General features: G+C 50.3%; 6 protein-coding genes across 6 annotated transcripts; 2 read left to right on the top strand and 4 right to left on the bottom strand.

Annotated features, from left to right (window-relative positions):
- Nucleotides 1-10,985: 10,985 nt before the first annotated feature.
- Nucleotides 10,986-11,258, bottom strand: RB195_008177 (uncharacterized protein; the record flags this gene model as incomplete). Its single annotated transcript, XM_064194565.1, has 1 exon — nucleotides 10,986-11,258. One exon carries the CDS (start codon nucleotides 11,256-11,258, stop codon nucleotides 10,986-10,988), a length of 273 nt encoding a protein of 90 aa, XP_064045710.1.
- Nucleotides 11,259-11,328: 70 nt separating this feature from the next.
- Nucleotides 11,329-11,712, bottom strand: RB195_008176 (uncharacterized protein; the record flags this gene model as incomplete). Its single annotated transcript, XM_064194564.1, has 1 exon — nucleotides 11,329-11,712. One exon carries the CDS (start codon nucleotides 11,710-11,712, stop codon nucleotides 11,329-11,331), a length of 384 nt encoding a protein of 127 aa, XP_064045709.1.
- A 202-nt stretch (nucleotides 11,713-11,914) lies between these two features.
- RB195_008175 (uncharacterized protein) lies at nucleotides 11,915-12,922 on the bottom strand (the record flags this gene model as incomplete). The annotated part of the gene is made up of 1 exon (XM_064194563.1): nucleotides 11,915-12,922. One exon carries the CDS (start codon nucleotides 12,920-12,922, stop codon nucleotides 11,915-11,917), a length of 1,008 nt encoding a protein of 335 aa, XP_064045708.1.
- Nucleotides 12,923-12,957: 35 nt separating this feature from the next.
- On the bottom strand, nucleotides 12,958-13,413 carry RB195_008174 (uncharacterized protein; the record flags this gene model as incomplete). Its single annotated transcript, XM_064194562.1, has 1 exon — nucleotides 12,958-13,413. One exon carries the CDS (start codon nucleotides 13,411-13,413, stop codon nucleotides 12,958-12,960), a length of 456 nt encoding a protein of 151 aa, XP_064045707.1.
- A 110-nt stretch (nucleotides 13,414-13,523) lies between these two features.
- Nucleotides 13,524-16,936, top strand: RB195_008173 (uncharacterized protein; the record flags this gene model as incomplete). The annotated part of the gene is made up of 2 exons (XM_064194561.1): nucleotides 13,524-13,556; nucleotides 15,545-16,936. The coding sequence occupies 2 exons, from the start codon at nucleotides 13,524-13,526 to the stop codon at nucleotides 16,934-16,936; spliced, it is 1,425 nt and encodes a 474-aa protein (XP_064045705.1).
- RB195_008172 (uncharacterized protein) lies at nucleotides 13,772-16,936 on the top strand (the record flags this gene model as incomplete). Its single annotated transcript, XM_064194560.1, has 2 exons — nucleotides 13,772-13,778; nucleotides 15,648-16,936. The coding sequence occupies 2 exons, from the start codon at nucleotides 13,772-13,774 to the stop codon at nucleotides 16,934-16,936; spliced, it is 1,296 nt and encodes a 431-aa protein (XP_064045706.1).
- Nucleotides 16,937-17,069: the final 133 nt, after the last annotated feature.

Below are 17,069 nucleotides of genomic sequence, written 5' to 3'. Positions count from 1 at the left end.
CGCCAAAGGTGAGTCTCGAAGGAAGGTTAACTTTTCGTGGATGTTACTTATAAGGAAACTAATCAAGAACTACTTAAACTCCAAATTGTTACGATTTGAAGTTCCGTTAATTTATGATTATTTTGAGGAAAATCTTCCTATCTAAGGCTTTATTTTCATTGTTTTTTTTCGGATAGTGGAGTTGAAACCGAAGATAAATCAAGACTTTCCGCTCCTGATTCACGCTCTTCTCATATACGTTCATTTCACTTGATTATCTTTTCTCACTTTAGGTCATGAAAAAAATGAATTACGAATGGGGCAAGTCAATGTTCTTGAATGTAACCAGTCCGATGTCGACCATTGACAACTCTTAACGTGCCTTGTTACTGGAAATGTCGACGTTCTTACGCGCTGTTAAGTAAAAAACACCGACTGCTTCGAGCATGTGCGTTTGAAACCGAGATTTCGCGGCAGCCTAGCTCGTGTATCGTGTATTTTGTTATGCAAACTCGTCAAAAATCTTAGGAAAAGGCGGTTTGGGATGCCATCCAACGCCGCTCTGATCGACTGTACTCGAACAGCGCTCAGAGCGCAATAAATCATTCTTAGAGCACAAGAACCGTTCTTAACTACCAAATTGGTCGTCCATTTGAGAAGGTGATAGTTCATTGTTAGACAGTTCATCACTGAAAGTGAATAGTTGAATCAGTCAAGGCCTTAAAACCTAAGCATTGGTCTTTGAGGATCCCCTGTATGTGGGATAAAGGTGCTAAAAAGAAAAGGAAGATAGAGCTGGATACTACTCCTACTACTACTACTGCTACTACTAATACTAATACTTTAGCGTTGTGACTCTCTAAAAACGAGCTTACTGGAAGTGAGCAGCTAAGTCATATCATTTAGTACTTCCATCGATAAAAAAAGGAACCGCAAATGCGAGATGGCTTATTTGCTAGTGAAATGTTTCCTTCTTATCTGATTCGCACCCCTAATATTAGGCGAGAACAAAGTATTTTTCCCCATAACATTGGTTCTCCGTCGTACTTTCGTTTCGTGTCTTCTCATAATCGATAACGATTGTAGAGCAAAATGTGCGGCCTTGACCGAAGCGTTAATGTACACTGTTTTTAAGCGAAGATGAAGGAACGTTGGATAGGTGATCCTTGCAGGTAGTTGACCCAGTAAATTGCTATTCGTATGGCGGGAAGCGGGATCAGACATTCCGAAGTTGTACAAAATCGCTGATCGACGTCGTCAGTCAAAACACCGGAGATAGTGCGCAGATCGCGGAGATCGCATAGAAATCAGGAACAGAACACTGTTTAGATGTTCGCACAGTTCATGGCTTAAAATAAATCGCAAAAAATGGACCTATACCTTCCTTCTATTTCATAAGCATCATTTTGACATAGAAACTAACCAATGTGCAATTAGTAACTGTATACCGTAGTAGCACTTTTGTCTCATGACCAACCAGTCAGTCGATATCAAGTGGCGTTCAATAGTGCCCGCCTATTTTGGCGGCAGTTCTTTTGCAACATTCGTGTCGTGCTTGTCGCTCTATGTGAGTTGTTATCGATATTTTCGTACTAAGGTTCAATGTGGTGGATGTTTGTTCCTCTGCCAGGAGACTTCTCCGTGGATGGGTCGAAGATCTACCAGTGGTTTCTTGCGGATGAATTTGTGTTGTTTATCCGTTCATGGATCTACTTGTTTCCGCACTTCCCTTATTAAAATCACATTCATTCTAGCGAACAGCTGTCTAACAGTACGTCTGGTACGAAAAAGTCAAGATCGACCGCATCGACTATGGCCGACCAGCTGAAAAAGCGAATTTGGGAGCTTTCGGTGGGTTCTTTTTTTCTTGATAGTGGTAGTGATCGTGCGCAGTGCACGGCCGCAGCTCTTAAGGTTTGGAGAGAATGAATGTGGTATGAGATGCAGTGTACCAGCATATCCATGCTCTGCTAATCCTATTTTTGATTTGTGTACATGGTTATCTGCGATAGATGGCTTGGAGGTCTTCAAGTTTGTCCTTAGTTGAATGTTATTATTATCCTTTTTCCTCTCTCTTAATGAGGAGCCGGTGATACCGCTGATAGATTAAAGACGGTATCGACAAACGCTTACGATACATTTGTATTCATACCGTGGAAGATGCTTAAGAAGTTCCCTTGTCTCCGTGGATTAATGTCTATGAGACATAACAGTGACGGAATAGCGTTTTTTTTTTTACAGCGAAGGCTGTTCTGTCTGCACATTTAAAACACCAGACGGTCGATCTTCTTTTTTGCGAGGTTTTGTTAGTATTTGACAGCTGATTGTTACGATCCTGTATATTTTCATTTTTGACGCATCCTACTTAGATATCTTCTTTGCGGTTCTTTATTCCCGTGAAAAAAAAAACACGAAAGAAGATGTGTCAGAGAGCCATTGAAAATTTGAAACAGATGTCGAGAAATTGTGCTGGAATGATAGAGGACTATGCGCGCCAAGTTTTCAAGTTCAAGTTTCTATTATGAATGATGGAATAAATAAATGAATGTGTGTGCGGTATGGGGTATTTAGAGGGTGTGGCATGTGCAGCGTGTGGTGTGGATGGAGTGTGGTATGTGCGGCGTGTGGTTTGGATGGAGGGTGGTATGTGCGGCGTGTTGTTTGGATGGAGTGTGGTATGTGCGGCGTGTGGTTTGGATGGAGTGCGGTATGTGCGGCGTGAATGTGCGGTATGTGGCAACTGGAGGGTGTTGCATGTGAGGCGTGTGGTTTGGATGGAGTGTGGTATGTGCGGCGTGAATGTGCGGTATGGGGTAACTGGAGGGTGTTGCATGTGCGGCGTGTGGTATTGATGGAGTGTGGTATGTGCGGAGTGTGGTTTGGATGGAGTGTTGCGGTATGTGCGGCGTGTGGTTTGGATGGAGTGTGCATGTGCGGCGTGTGGTAATGGAGGTGTTGGTTTGGATGGAGTAAGGTATGTGCTGTGTGAATGTGCGGTATGTGGTAACTGGAGGGTGTTGCATGTGAGGCGTGTGGTTTGGATGGAGTGTTGCATGTGAGGCGTGTGGTTTGGATGGAGTGTGGTATGTGCGGCGTGAATGTGCGGTATGGGGTAACTGGAGGGTGTTGCATGTGAGGCGTGTGGTTTGGATGGAGTGTGGTATGTGCCGTGTGCGGTTGGATGGAGTGTAGCATGTTGGATGGAGTGTTGCATGTGCGGCGTGTGGTTTGGATGGAGTGTTGCATGTGGAATGTGGGTGTGGTTTGGAGGAGTGTGGCATGTGGGCTGTGTGAATATGCAGTATGTGGTAACTGGAGGGTGTGGCATGTGCGGCGTGTGGTTTGGATGGAGGAGTGTGGTATGATGGGTGCGTGAGCGTGTGGTTTGGATGGAGTGTTGCATGTGAGGCGTGTGGTTTGGATGGAGTGTTGCATGTGAGGCGTGTGGTTTGGATGGAGTGAGGTATGTGCGGCGTGAATGTGCGGTGTAAGGTAACTGGAGGGTGTTGCATGTGCGGCATGTGGTTTGGATGGAGTGTGGTGTGTGCAGCGTGTGGTTTGGATGGAGTGTCGCATGTGAGGCGTGTGGTTTGGATGGAGTGTTGCATGTGAGGCGTGTGGTTTGGATGGAGTGTGGTATGTGCGGCGTGAATGTGCGGTATGGGGTAACTGGAGGGTGTTGCATGTGCGGCGTGTGGTTTGGATGGAGTGTGGCATGTGCGGCGTGTGGTTTGGATGGAGTGTGGTATGTGCGGCGTGTGGTTTGGATGGAGTGTTGCATGTGAGGCGTGTGGTATTGATGGAGTGTTGCATGTGAGGCGTGTGGTTTGGATGGAGTGGTATGTGCGGCGTGAATGATGGGGTAACTGGAGGGTGTTGCATGTGCGGCGTGTGGTATTGATGGAGTGTGGTATGTGCGGCGTGAATGTGCGGTATGGGGTAACTGGAGGGTGTTGCATGTGCGGCGTGTGGTTTGGATGGAGTGTGGTATGTGCGGCGTGAATGTGGTATGGAAGGTGTTGCATGTGCGGCGTGTGGTTTGGATGGAGTGTTGCATGTGAGGCGTGTGGTTTGGATGGAGTGTTGCATGTGAGGCGTGTGGTTTGGATGGAGTGAGGTATGTGCTGTGTGAATGTGCGGTATGTGGTAACTGGAAGGTGTTGCATGTGCGGCGTGTGGTTTGGATGGGTGGTTTGGATGGAGTGAGGTATGTGCTGTGTGAATGTGCAGTATGTGGTAACTGGAGTGTTGCATGTGAGGCGTGTGGTTTGGATGGAGTGAGGTATGTGCTGTGTGAATGTGCGGTATGTGGTAACTGGAAGGTGTTGCATGTGAGGCGTGTGGTTTGGATGGAGTGTGGTATGTGCGGCGTGTGGTTTGGATGGAGTGTGCATGTGCGGCGTGTGGTATGGATGGAGTGTTGCATGTGAGGCGTGTGGTTTGGATGGAGTGTTGCATGTGAGGCGTGTGGTATGGATGGAGTGTTGCATGTGAGGCGTGTGGTTTGGATGGAGTGTTGCATGTGAGGCGTGTGGTTTGGATGGAGTGTTGCATGTGAGGCGTGTGGTTGAATGTGCGGTGATGTGGTAACTGGATGGAGTGTTGCATGTGAGGCGTGTGGTTTGGATGGAGTGTGGTATGTGTGTGGGTGAATGGGAGGGGTGTAACTGGAGGGTGTTGCATGTGCGGCGTGTGGTTTGGATGGAGTGTTGCATGTGAATGGCGGTGTGGGGTAACTGGAAGGGTGTTGCATGTGAGGCGTGTGGTATGGATGGAGTGTGGTATGTGCGGCGTGAATGTGCGGTATGGGGTAAGAGGTGTGATGGGGTAACTGGAGGGTGTTGCATGTGCGGCGTGTGGTATTGATGGAGTGTTGTATGTGCGGCGTGTGGTTTGGATGGAGTGTGGTATGTGCGGCGTGTGGTTTGGATGGAGTGTTGCATGTGCGGCGTGTGGTTTGGATGGAGTGTTGCATGTGCGGCGTGTGGTTTGGATGGAGTGTTGCATGTGCGGCGTGTGGTTTGGATGGAGTGTTGCATGTGAGGCGTGTGGTTTGGATGGAGTGTGGTATGTGCGGTATGGGGTAACTGGAGGGTGTTGCATGTGCGGCGTGTGGTATTGATGGAGTGTGGTATGTGCGGAGTGTGGTTTGGATGGAGGGTGGTATGTGCGGCGTGTTGTTTGGATGGAGTGTTGCATGTGAGGCGTGTGGTTTGGATGGAGTGTGGTATGTGCGGCGTGAATGTGCGGTATGGGGTAACTGGAGGGTGTTGCATGTGAGGCGTGTGGTTTGGATGGAGTGTGGTATGTGCGGCGTGAATGTGCGTGGTAGTGTGGTAACTGGAGGGTGTTGCATGTGAGGCGTGTGGTTTGGATGGAGTGTGGTATGTGCGTGAATGTGCGGTGGGAAGGTGTTGCATGTGAGGCGTGTGGTTTGGATGGAGTGTTGCATGTGCGGCGTGTGGTTTGGATGGAGTGTTGCATGTGAGGCGTGTGGTTTGGATGGAGTGAGGTATGTGCTGTGTGAATGTGCGGTATGGGGTAACTGGAGGGTGTTGCATGTGCGGCGTGTGGTTTGGATGGAGTGTGGTATGTGCGGCGTGTGGTTTGGATGGAGTGTTGCATGTGAGGCGTGTGGTTTGGATGGAGTGTTGCATGTGGCGTGGTATTGATGGAGTGTTGCTTGTGAGGCGTGTGGTTTGGATGGAGTGTGGTATGTGCGGCGTGAATGTGCGGTATGGGGTAACTGGAGGGTGTTGCATGTGCGGCGTGTGGTTTGGATGGAGTGTTGCATGTGCGGCGTGTGGTTTGGATGGAGTGTTGCATGTGAGGCGTGTGGTTTGGATGGAGTGTGGTATGTGCGGTATGGGGTAACTGGAGGGTGTTGCATGTGCGGCGTGTGGTATTGATGGAGTGTGGTATGTGCGGCGTGTGGTATGGATGGAGTGTTGCATGTGAGGCGTGTGGTTTGGATGGAGTGTGGTATGTGCGGCGTGTGGTTTGGATGGAGTGTGGTATGTGCGGCGTGAATGTGCGGTATGGGGTAACTGGAGGGTGTTGCATGTGAGGCGTGTGGTTTGGATGGAGTGTGGTATGTGCGGTATGGGGTAACTGGAGGGTGTTGCATGTGAGGCGTGTGGTTTGGATGGAGTGTGGTATGTGCGGCGTGTTGTTTGATGGAGTGTTACGTGCGCGGCGTGTGGTATTGGACTGGAGGTGTTGCATGTGAGGCGTGTGGTTTGGATGGAGTGTGGTATGTGCGGCGTGAATGTGCGGTATGAGGTAACTGGAAGGTGTTGCATGTGAGGCGTGTGGTTTGGAAGGAGTGAGGAATGTGCGGCGTGTTGTTTGGTGCGGAGTGTGGTTTGGATGGAGGCTGGTATGTGCGGCGTGTTGTTTGAATGGAGTGTTGCATGTGAGGCGTGTGGTTTGGATGGAGTGCGGTATGTGCGGCGTGAATGTGCGGTATGGGGTAACTGGAGGGTGTTGCATGTGCGGCGTGTGGTTTGGATGGAGTGTGGTATGTGCGGCGTGTGGTATTGATGGAGTGTTGCATGTGAGGCGTGTGGTTTGGATGGAGTGTGGTATGTGCGGCGTGAATGTGCGGTATGGGGTAACTGGAGGGTGTTGCATGTGAGGCGTGTGGTTTGGATGGAGTGTGGTATGTGAGGCGTGTGGGGCGTGTGGTTTGGATGGATGTGCGGTGTGAATGTGCGGTATGGGGTAACTGGATGGAGTGTTGCATGTGCGGCGTGTGGTTTGGATGGAGTGTGGTATGTGCGGCGTGTGGTATTGATGGAGTGTTGCATGTGAGGCGTGTGGTTTGGATGGAGTGTTGCATGTGAGGCGTGTGGTTTGGATGGAGTGTGGTATGTGCGGTATGGGGTAACTGGAGGGTGTTGCATGTGAGGCGTGTGGTTTGGATGGAGTGTGGTATGTGCGGCGTGAATGTGGGGTAACTGGGGGGTGTTGCATGTGAGGCGTGTGGTTTGGATGGAGTGTGGTATGTGCGGCGTGATGTGTTGTATGTGATGGGGTAACTGGAGAGTGTTGCATGTGCGGCGTGTGGTTTGGACGGGGTGTGGCATGTCCTGTGTGAATGTGCGGCATGGGGTAACTGGAGGGTGTTGCATGTGAAGCGTGTTGTTTGGATGGAGTGTGTTATGTGCGGCGTGTAGTTTTGGATGGGTGTTGCATGTGGAGGCGTGTGGTTGATGGAGTGTGATGGAGTGTTGCATGTGAGGCGTGTGGTTTGGATGGAGTGTGGTATGTGCGGCGTGAATGTGCGGTATGGGGTAACTGGAGGGTGTTGCATGTGCGGCGTGTGGTATGGATGGAGTGTGGTATGTGCGGCGTGTGGTTTGGATGGAGTGTGGTATGTGTTGTTTGGATGGAGTGTTGCATGTGAGGCGTGTGGTTTGGATGGAGTGGGGTATGTGCGGCGTGAATGTGCGGTATGGGGTAACTGGAGGGTGTTGCATGTGAGGCGTGTGGTTTGGATGGAGTGTGGTATGTGCGGCGTGAATGTGCGGTATGGGGTAACTGGAGTGTGGTATGTGAGGCGTGTGGTTTGGATGGAGTGTTGCATGTGCGGCGTGTGGTATTGATGGAGTGTTGCATGTGAGGCGTGTGGTTTGGATGGAGTGTGGTATGTGCGGCGTGAATGTGCGGTATGGGGTAACTGGAGGGTGTTGCATGTGCGGCGTGTGGTTTGGATGGAGTGAGGTATGTGCGGCGTGAATGTGCGGTATGGGGTAACTGGAGGGTGTTGCATGTGCGGCGTGTGGTATTGGATGGAGTGTTGCATGTGCGGCGTGTGGTATTGATGATGGAGTGTTGCATGTGAGGCGTGTGGTTTGGATGGAGTGGTTGTGCTGTGTGAATGTGCGGTATGGAGGGTGTTGCATGTAAGGCGTGTGGTTTGGATGGAGTGTTGCATGTGCGGCGTGTGGTTTGGATGGAGTGTGGTATGTGCAGCGTGAATGTGCGGCGTGTGGTATGGATGGAGTGTTGCATGTGCGGCGTGTGGTATGGATGGAGTGTGGTATGTGCGGCGTGTGGTTTGGATGGAGTGATGGGTGTGTGCATGGTGAATGTGCGGTTGGGTAACTGGAGGTGTTGCATGTGCGGGTGTGGTTTGGATGGAGTGTGGTATGTGCGGCGTGTGGTATGGATGGAGTGTTGCATGTGAGGCGTGTGGTTTGGATGGAGTGTGGTATGTGCGGCGTGCGTGTGCGGTATGGATGGTAGATGGAGGTGTTGCATGTGCGGCGTGTGGTTTGTTGATGGAGTGTTGCATGTGAGGCGTGTGGTATGTGAGGCGTGTGGTTTGGATGGAGTGTGGTATGTGCGGCGTGAATGTGCGGTATGGGGTAACTGGAGGGTGTTGCATGTGCGGCGTGTGGTTTTGATGGAGTGTTGCATGTGAGGCGTGTGGTTTGGATGGAGTGTGGTATGTGCGGCGTGAATGTGCGGTATGGGGTAACTGGAGGGTGTTGCATGTGCGGCGTGTGGTTTGGATGGAGTGTGGTATGTGCGGCGTGTGGTTTGGATGGAGTGTGGTATGTGCGGCGTGTGGTTTGGATGGAGTGTTGTATGTGCGGCGTGTGGTATTGATGGAGTGTTGCATGTGGGCGTGAGGTTATGGAGTGTTGCATGTGAGGCGTGTGGTTTGGATGGAGTGTGGTATGTGCGGCGTGAATGTGCGGTATGGGGTAACTGGAGGGTGTTGCATGTGCGGCGTGTGGTTTGGATGGAGTGTTGTATGTGCGGCGTGTGGTATGGATGGAGTGTTGCATGTGAGGCGTGTGGTTTGGATGGAGTGTGGTATGTGCGGCGTGAATGTGCGGTATGGAGTAACTGAAGGGTGTTGCATGTGCGGCGTGTGGTATGTGGATGGGGAGTGTGGTTTGCATGTGCGGCGTGTGGTTTGGATGGAGTGTGGCATATGTGCGGCGTGTGGGTTACTGGAGTGTGGCATGTGCGGCGTGTGGTTTGGAGGTAGCATGGAAGGTGTGGCATGTGCGGCGTGTGGTGTTGATGGAATGTGGTATGTGCGGTATGGAGTAACTGGAAGGTGTTGCATGTGAGGCGTGTGGTTTGGATGGAGTGTTGTATGTGCGGCGTGTGGTTTGGATGGAGTGTTGCATGTGCGGCGTGTGGTATGGATGGAGTGTTGCATGTGAGGCGTGTGGTTTGGATGGAGTGAGGTATGTGCTGTGTGAATGTGCGGTATGGGGTAACTGGAGGGTGTTGCATGTGCGGCGTGTGGTTTGGATGGAGTGTTGCATGTGAGGCGTGTGGTTTGGATGGAGTGTGGGTGTGTGCATGTGAATGGGTAACTGGAAGGTGTTGCATGTGCGGCGTGTGGTTTGGATGGAGTGTTGCATGTGAGGCGTGTGGTTTGGATGGAGTGTTGCATGTGAGGGTGGGAGTGTATGTGCGGTGATGGTGTGTAACTGGAGGGTGTTGCATGTGAGGCGTGTGGTTTGGATGGAGTGTGGTATGTGCGGCGTGAATGTGCGGTATGGGGTAACTGGAGGGTGTTGCATGTGCGGCGTGTGGTTTGGATGGAGTGTGGTATGTGCGGCGTGTGGTTTGGATGGAGTGTTGCATGGATGGGTGTGGTATGTGCGTGTGGTGGAGTGTGGGATGGATGGAGTGTGGTATGTGCGGCGTGAATGGTGCTGGTATGGAGGTGTTGCATGTGAGGCGTGTGGTTTGGATGGAGTGTGGTATGTGCGGTATGGGGTAACTGGAGGGTGTTGCATGTGAGGCGTGTGGTTTGGATGGAGTGTGGTATGTGCGGCGTGAATGTGCGGTATGGGGTAACTGGAGGGTGTTGCATGTGAGGCGTGTGGTTTGGATGGAGTGTGGTATGTGCGGCGTGAATGTGCGGTATGGGGTAACTGGAGGGTGTTGCATGTGCGGCGTGTGGTTTGGATGGAGTGTTGCATGTGCGGTGTGGTTGATGGAGTGTGCATGTGCGGCGTGAATGTGGATGGGAGTGTTGCATGTGCGGCGTGTGGTATTGATGGAGTGTTGCATGTGAGGCGTGTTGTTTGGATGGAGTGTGGTATGTGCGGCGTGAATGTGCGGTATGGGGTAACTGGAGGGTGTTGCATGTGCGGCGTGTGGTTTGGATGGAGTGTGGTATGTGCGGCGTGTGGTTTGGATGGAGTGTTGCATGTGCGGCGTGTGGTTTGGATGGAGTGTGGTATGTGCGGCGTGAATGTGCGGTATGGGGTAACTGGAGGGTGTTGCATGTGCGGCGTGTGGTATGGATGGAGTGTGGTATGTGCGGCGTGTGGTATGAGGTAACTGGAAGGTATTGCATGTGAGGCGTGTGGTTTGGATGGAGTGAGGTATGTGCTGTGGTTGGATGAATGCGGTATGTGGTAACTGGAGGGTGTTGCATGTGCGGCGTGTGGGATTGGAGTGTTGCATGTGAGGCGTGTGGTTTGGATGGAGTGTGGTATGTGCGGCGTGAATGTGCGGTATGGGGTAACTGGAGGGTGTTGCATGTGAGGCGTGTGGTTTGGATGGAGTGTGGTATGTGCGGCGTGAATGTGCGGTATAGGTTATGTGGAGGTTGTGACATGTGTGGCGTGTGGTATTGATGAAGTGTGGTATGTGCGGCGTGTATGTGTAGAGTGTGGCATGTGCGGTGGATATGTGTAGAGCGTGGCTTGTGCGGTGTGTGTTATGTGCAGTGTGTATGTGTAGAGTCCCGTGCGATGTGTCTTCTGTAAATTATCGCAGAGGCAGCTTTTGTTTTAGTGGGGAGAATACGAGGTATAATTTGTAAGCATGCTTTTATACCATAGTGATCTCTTTAATATGGTGATGGAAATTTTCGTCTTCCTTATTGAAACAGTATTCCTTTCTAGTATGAGTGACTTACTTGACTTAATCGACAGGCTGATTTCATCGCTTGACGCGATTACCGCATCTTCGTTTTCGGCCAGGTGGCTTCTTCCAGCTTGAACCCGGCAAACTCCTCAGAACTAGTTGAACAAGGCGATCTGCCGGTCCCTTAATATATGACCAAAGAAGCGCAGACGATTTACTTTAGCCAATTTCGATGGCGGTGCAAGATGGTGATGTCTTCCACGTGTCATCCGCCAGTATACCACATCAATTTCTGCGTAGAGATCTTCATTGTAGCATACCCTAGACCAAAAGTAGCCAAGTAACCGTCTATGCAGCTTTCGTTCCGTGCAGTCAAGCCTCTCCATAACCGTTGATGGTGCTGCCCAAGTCTCCGATCCGTACATCATAATAGGGCGAATTGCGGATAGGTAGACTCGCAGCTTGACTTCGTGGTGGGGGTCGACCACAGGCGTTTCGTCAAGGAGTTAAATGCAGAAGTGCCTTAGCGCATCTTTGCTGAACATCTCTCTCGTAGCTGCCGTTGTTCTTCAGCGTACAGCCCAGGTAACAGAACTCATCGACGAGTTCTATCGGCTGTCCGTCCACCCTGATTCCCGTTCGAGTTCTCGAAGAGATCCACATCTGTTTGCATTTATCAGGGTGTAGACGTAGTCCATAGGCTGCAGCTAGCTTCGATACAAGGTTGACAACAGAACGTGTTGAAGTTTCGTACATGTCGTCGATGGCGAAATTGAACATGAAGGGTCCTGCCACTGCCGCCTGTCTTACTCCAGTTACCACATCAAACGGTGTTGTACATCCCGCTGGTGTTCGAACTGCAGCAGTTGCTCGTTGATTCATGTCATCATGCAAGCAAACGAACTTTCCTGTTACTCCATCAACGCGGAGCGCGTTGAGAAGACGGCCTCGGTGAGGAGAGCCGAACGCGGAGCACGTTGAGAAGACGGCCTCGGTGAGGAGAGTCGAACGCGGCTCCAAAGTCCAGAAACGCTAGTTGCATTGGTTTCGAATACCGCTGCCAGATTTCGATCACTCGAGAAAATCACTTGTACATAACACGCAGAAAAGAGATTAGTCGATAATTACTAGGGTCCGTGACGGATAACATATTTTGGAGAGGAATCATGATAGCGTGTCTCCACGAGTCAGGTATCCTTTCGTCTATCCATATTGAACGGATGATCTTTGTCATCTCACGAATCCCAGACGGTGGAGGATATTTTAGCATTTCTGCGCTAATCCTGTCGTCTCCACCAGATTTTCTATTCTTCATTTTTTGAATACACACGAGAACTTCCGATTCGGTCGGTGGTTCCTCGTTAACCGCATATGTCGGTCTATGAAAGTGTTCGAGTTCAGGTGCTGACGGTGCTAGCCGGTTCAGCAAGGTCTTGAAGTGTTTCCTCCAAATTGGAAGGGTTGCTTCACCGACAGCTACTCCATTGGCAGTGTTGAGGACTGGAGAGCATCTTTTCATTTTGCCGCTGTACTGTTTTAGTAGAGCATAGGCTTTCCGCGGGTTCCTGTCCTCCCACACCTTCTCAAACTCCATCGCTCTTGACATCCACTCTTTATCGCGGTCTTGTTGCCGTTGACGACGCAGCTTCCTTCTAAGACGCTTTTCCTGGTTGAAGTCACCAGCAATGCGCGCGGCACATACAGAATTGTACGTGGATTTTGTTTCCGCAGATGCAAAGGCAAACTTCTTCCGCGGAATTAGAACCGGGCGTATTTCCCTTGCAGCGTCCTGGATGCACTTTCTGGAGGAATCCGCATTGCTAAGCTTCTTCCTGGTCCGTACTTCAACATGGATAGACACACGTTGGCGGAATTTTGTTCTGCATTCATCGTCTTTCAGACCTGCCATGTCGATTTTCGGTTGAAGAGGAACTCTTCGGTTTCTCTTGTGGAACCGTATCTTGAAGCTGAGGAGAACTGGACGGTGGTCGGAGTCGAACGCGACGTCCCAAACAGTTCTAGATTTTCGGATATCTGACTGAGGAATGTTCCTCGCCAGAACGTAGTCGAGCTGAAGCTTAAGAGTCCTCATCTTTCGCTTGCGCTGCTCTTCAGGCGTTAAAAGGGTTAACCCCTGCCACGTGAGCTGATGGCGTCGATGATTTCGCACAAGTCGAACAGACGGTCACCGTTGTCCGACGCGCGCTCCGCTGGATAATACCATTTTCCTAGCACATCGGATTGCTGTTCGAGTCCCATCTTCGCATTTGCGTCGATTCCGACAATGACCACCTGCTGGCTTGGTATTTTAGACATCAACGCATTGAGTTCATCATAGAAGGCGTCCTTACTGTTGTCCTCAGCGGTTTCCGTGGGCGCGTGAGCACTTACGATCCAGAGTTTACGTCCTCTGCGATCCCGCAGTCGTAGAAAGGCGCATCTAGACGAGATTGAGCCAAATTCCTCCACCAGGTTCTTGTAATCGTTCCTAACAGCTATCGCGCAGCCACCTACTTTGTTCTCGTCAGCATCGTCGCAGTATATGGTGTAATTTTCGATGCTGATGACGGGCCGTTCTCTCATGCGTGTTTCCTGCAGTGCAGCAAAAGGCACAGATATATCGCAGAAGTCAGGATAGAGCGGCTTGTTGGAGTTCTCTCGATAGTGTTCTGCAGTTCAGCGTGACGAAACGAATGGTTGTTGCCAAAAATTCCATGCTTCCTTCAGTCAGCTGACCTTTCAGGTTATGGGCTTCGGCGATGTGCTGGACCTCATATTTTCCACACAGTATATGTATTCCCAAAATTTTTCATCACTTTACTGAACTGATCACGTTGGTATGTGCATACTTACTAATAATACCTCATATTTTCCACACTAAACAGAGGCTGTCCTTGCGATATTGTACAGATGATTGTAAAATAGTGTGCTCTTACTAAAAATGAATAGTATTTTAATTAGGCTTAGGCTTAGGCTTAGGCTTAGGCTTAGGCTTAGGCTTAGGCTTAGGCTTAGGCTTAGGCTTAGGCTTAGGCTTAGGCTTAGGCTTAGGCTTAGGCTTAGGCTTAGGCTTAGGCTTAGGCTTAGGCTTAGGCTTAGGCTTAGGCTTAGGCTTAGGCTTAGGCTTAGGCTTAGGCTTAGGCTTAGGCTTAGGCTTAGGCTTAGGCTTAGGCTTAGGCTTAGGCTTAGGGTTAGGCTTAGGCTTAGGCTTAGGCTTAGGCTTAGGCTTAGGCTTAGGCTTAGGCTTAGGCTTAGGCTTAGGCTTAGGCTTAGGCTTAGGCTTAGGCTTAGGCTTAGGCTTAGGCTTAGGCTTAGGCTTAGGCTTAGGCTTAGGCTTAGGCTTAGGCTTAGGCTTAGGCTTAGGCTTAGGCTTAGGCTTAGGCTTAGGCTTAGGCTTAGGCTTAGGCTTAGGCTTAGGCTTAGGCTTAGGCTTAGGCTTAGGCTTAGGCTTAGGCTTAGGCTTAGGCTTAGGCTTAGGCTTAGGCTTAGGCTTAGGCTTAGGCTTAGGCTTAGGCTTAGGCTTAGGCTTAGGCTTAGGCTTAGGCTTAGGCTTAGGCTTAGGCTTAGGCTTAGGCTTAGGCTTAGGCTTAGGCTTAGGCTTAGGCTTAGGCTTAGGCTTAGGCTTAGGCTTAGGCTTAGGCTTAGGCTTAGGCTTAGGCTTAGGCTTAGGCTTAGGCTTAGGCTTAGGCTTAGGCTTAGGCTTAGGCTTAGGCTTAGGCTAGGCTTAGGCTTAGGCTTAGGCTTAGGCTTAGGCTTAGGCTTAGGCTTAGGCTTAGGCTTAGGCTTAGGCTTAGGCTTAGGCTTAGGCTTAGGCTTAGGCTTAGGCTTAGGCTTAGGCTTAGGCTTAGGCTTAGGCTTAGGCTTAGGCTTAGGCTTAGGCTTAGGCTTAGGCTTAGGCTTAGGCTTAGGCTTAGGCTTAGGCTTAGGCTTAGGCTTAGGCTTAGGCTTAGGCTTAGGCTTAGGCTTAGGCTTAGGCTTAGGCTTAGGCTTAGGCTTAGGCTTAGGCTTAGGCTTAGGCTTAGGCTTAGGCTTAGGCTTAGGCTTAGGCTTAGGCTTAGGCTTAGGCTTAGGCTTAGGCTTAGGCTTAGGCTTAGGCTTAGGCTTAGGCTTAGGCTTAGGCTTAGGCTTAGGCTTAGGCTTAGGCTTAGGCTTAGGCTTAGGGCTTAGGCTTAGGCTTAGGCTTAGGCTTAGGCTTAGGCTTAGGCTTAGGGCTTAGGCTTAGGCTTAGGCTTAGGCTTAGGCTTAGGCTTAGGCTTAGGCTTAGGCTTAGGCTTAGGCTTAGGCTTAGGCTTAGGCTTAGGCTTAGGCTTAGGCTTAGGCTTAGGCTTAGGCTTAGGCTTAGGCTTAGGCTTAGGCTTAGGCTTAGGCTTAGGCTTAGGCTTAGGCTTAGGCTTAGGCTTAGGCTTAGGCTTAGGCTTAGGCTTAGGCTTAGGCTTAGGCTTAGGCTTAGGCTTAGGCTTAGGCTTAGGCTTAGGCTTAGGCTTAGGCTTAGGCTTAGGCTTAGGCTTAGGCTTAGGCTTAGGCTTAGGCTTAGGCTTAGGCTTAGGCTTAGGCTTAGGCTTAGGCTTAGGCTTAGGCTTAGGCTTAGGCTTAGGCTTAGGCTTAGGCTTAGGGTTAGGCTTAGGCTTAGGCTTAGGCTTAGGCTTAGGCTTAGGCTTAGGCTTAGGCTTAGGCTTAGGCTTAGGCTTAGGCTTAGGCTTAGGCTTAGGCTTAGGGCTTAGGCTTAGGCTTAGGCTTAGGCTTAGGCTTAGGCTTAGGCTTAGGCTTAGGCTTAGGCTTAGGCTTAGGCTTAGGCTTAGGCTTAGGCTTAGGCTTAGGGCCTAAGCCTAAGCCTAAGCCTAAGCCTAAGCCTAAGCCTAAGCCTAAGCCTAAGCCTAAGCCTAAGCCTAAGCCTAAGCCTAAGCCTAAGCCTAAGCCTAAGCCTAAGCCTAAGCCTAAGCCTAAGCCTAAGCCTAAGCCTAAGCCTAAGCCTAAGCCTAAGCCTAAGCCTAAGCCTAAGCCTAAGCCTAAGCCTAAGCCTAAGCCTAAGCCTAAGCCTAAGCCTAAGCCTAAGCCTAAGCCTAAGCCTAAGCCTAAGCCTAAGCCTAAGCCTAAGCCTAAGCCTAAGCCTAAGCCTAAGCCTAAGCCTAAGCCTAAGCCTAAGCCTAAGCCTAAGCCTAAGCCTAAGCCTAAGCCTAAGCCTAAGCCTAAGCCTAAGCCTAAGCCTAAGCCTAAGCCTAAGCCTAAGCCTAAGCCTAAGCCTAAGCCTAAGCCTAAGCCTAAGCCTAAGCCTAAGCCTAAGCCTAAGCCTAAGCCTAAGCCTAAGCCTAAGCCTAAGCCTAAGCCTAAGCCTAAGCCTAAGCCTAAGCCTAAGCCTAAGCCTAAGCCTAAGCCTAAGCCTAAGCCTAAGCCTAAGCCTAAGCCTAAGCCTAAGCCTAAGCCTAAGCCTAAGCCTAAGCCTAAGCCTAAGCCTAAGCCTAAGCCTAAGCCTAAGCCTAAGCCTAAGCCTAAGCCTAAGCCTAAGCCTAAGCCTAAGCCTAAGCCTAAGCCTAAGCCTAAGCCTAAGCCTAAGCCTAAGCCTAAGCCTAAGCCTAAGCCTAAGCCTAAGCCTAAGCCTAAGCCTAAGCCTAAGCCTAAGCCTAAGCCTAAGCCTAAGCCTAAGCCTAAGCCTAAGCCTAAGCCTAAGCCTAAGCCTAAGCCTAAGCCTAAGCCTAAGCCTAAGCCTAAGCCTAAGCCTAAGCCTAAGCCTAAGCCTAAGCCTAAGCCTAAGCCTAAGCCTAAGCCTAAGCCTAAGCCTAAGCCTAAGCCTAAGCCTAAGCCTAAGCCTAAGCCTAAGCCTAAGCCTAAGCCTAAGCCTAAGCCTAAGCCTAAGCCTAAGCCTAAGCCTAAGCCTAAGCCTAAGCCTAAGCCTAAGCCTAAGCCTAAGCCTAAGCCTAAGCCTAAGCCTAAGCCTAAGCCTAAGCCTAAGCCTAAGCCTAAGCCTAAGCCTAAGCCTAAGCCTAAGCCTAAGCCTAAGCCTAAGCCTAAGCCTAAGCCTAAGCCTAAGCCTAAGCCTAAGCCTAAGCCTAAGCCTAAGCCTAAGCCTAAGCCTAAGCCTAAGCCTAAGCCTAAGCCTAAGCCTAATTAAAATACTATTCATTTTTAGTAAGAGCACACTATTTTACAATCATCTGTACAATATCGCAAGGACAGCCTCTGTTTAGTGTGGAAAATATGAGGTATTATTAGTAAGTATGCACATACCAACGTGATCAGTTCAG

The sequence above is a fragment of the Necator americanus genome, chromosome III (genome assembly GCF_031761385.1).
Source record: "Necator americanus strain Aroian chromosome III, whole genome shotgun sequence".
NCBI classification, from domain to species: Eukaryota; Metazoa; Nematoda; class Chromadorea; order Rhabditida; family Ancylostomatidae; genus Necator; species Necator americanus.
The sequence above is the reverse complement of the archived record's forward strand: the minus strand, read 5'-3'. Positions and strand labels throughout refer to the sequence as shown.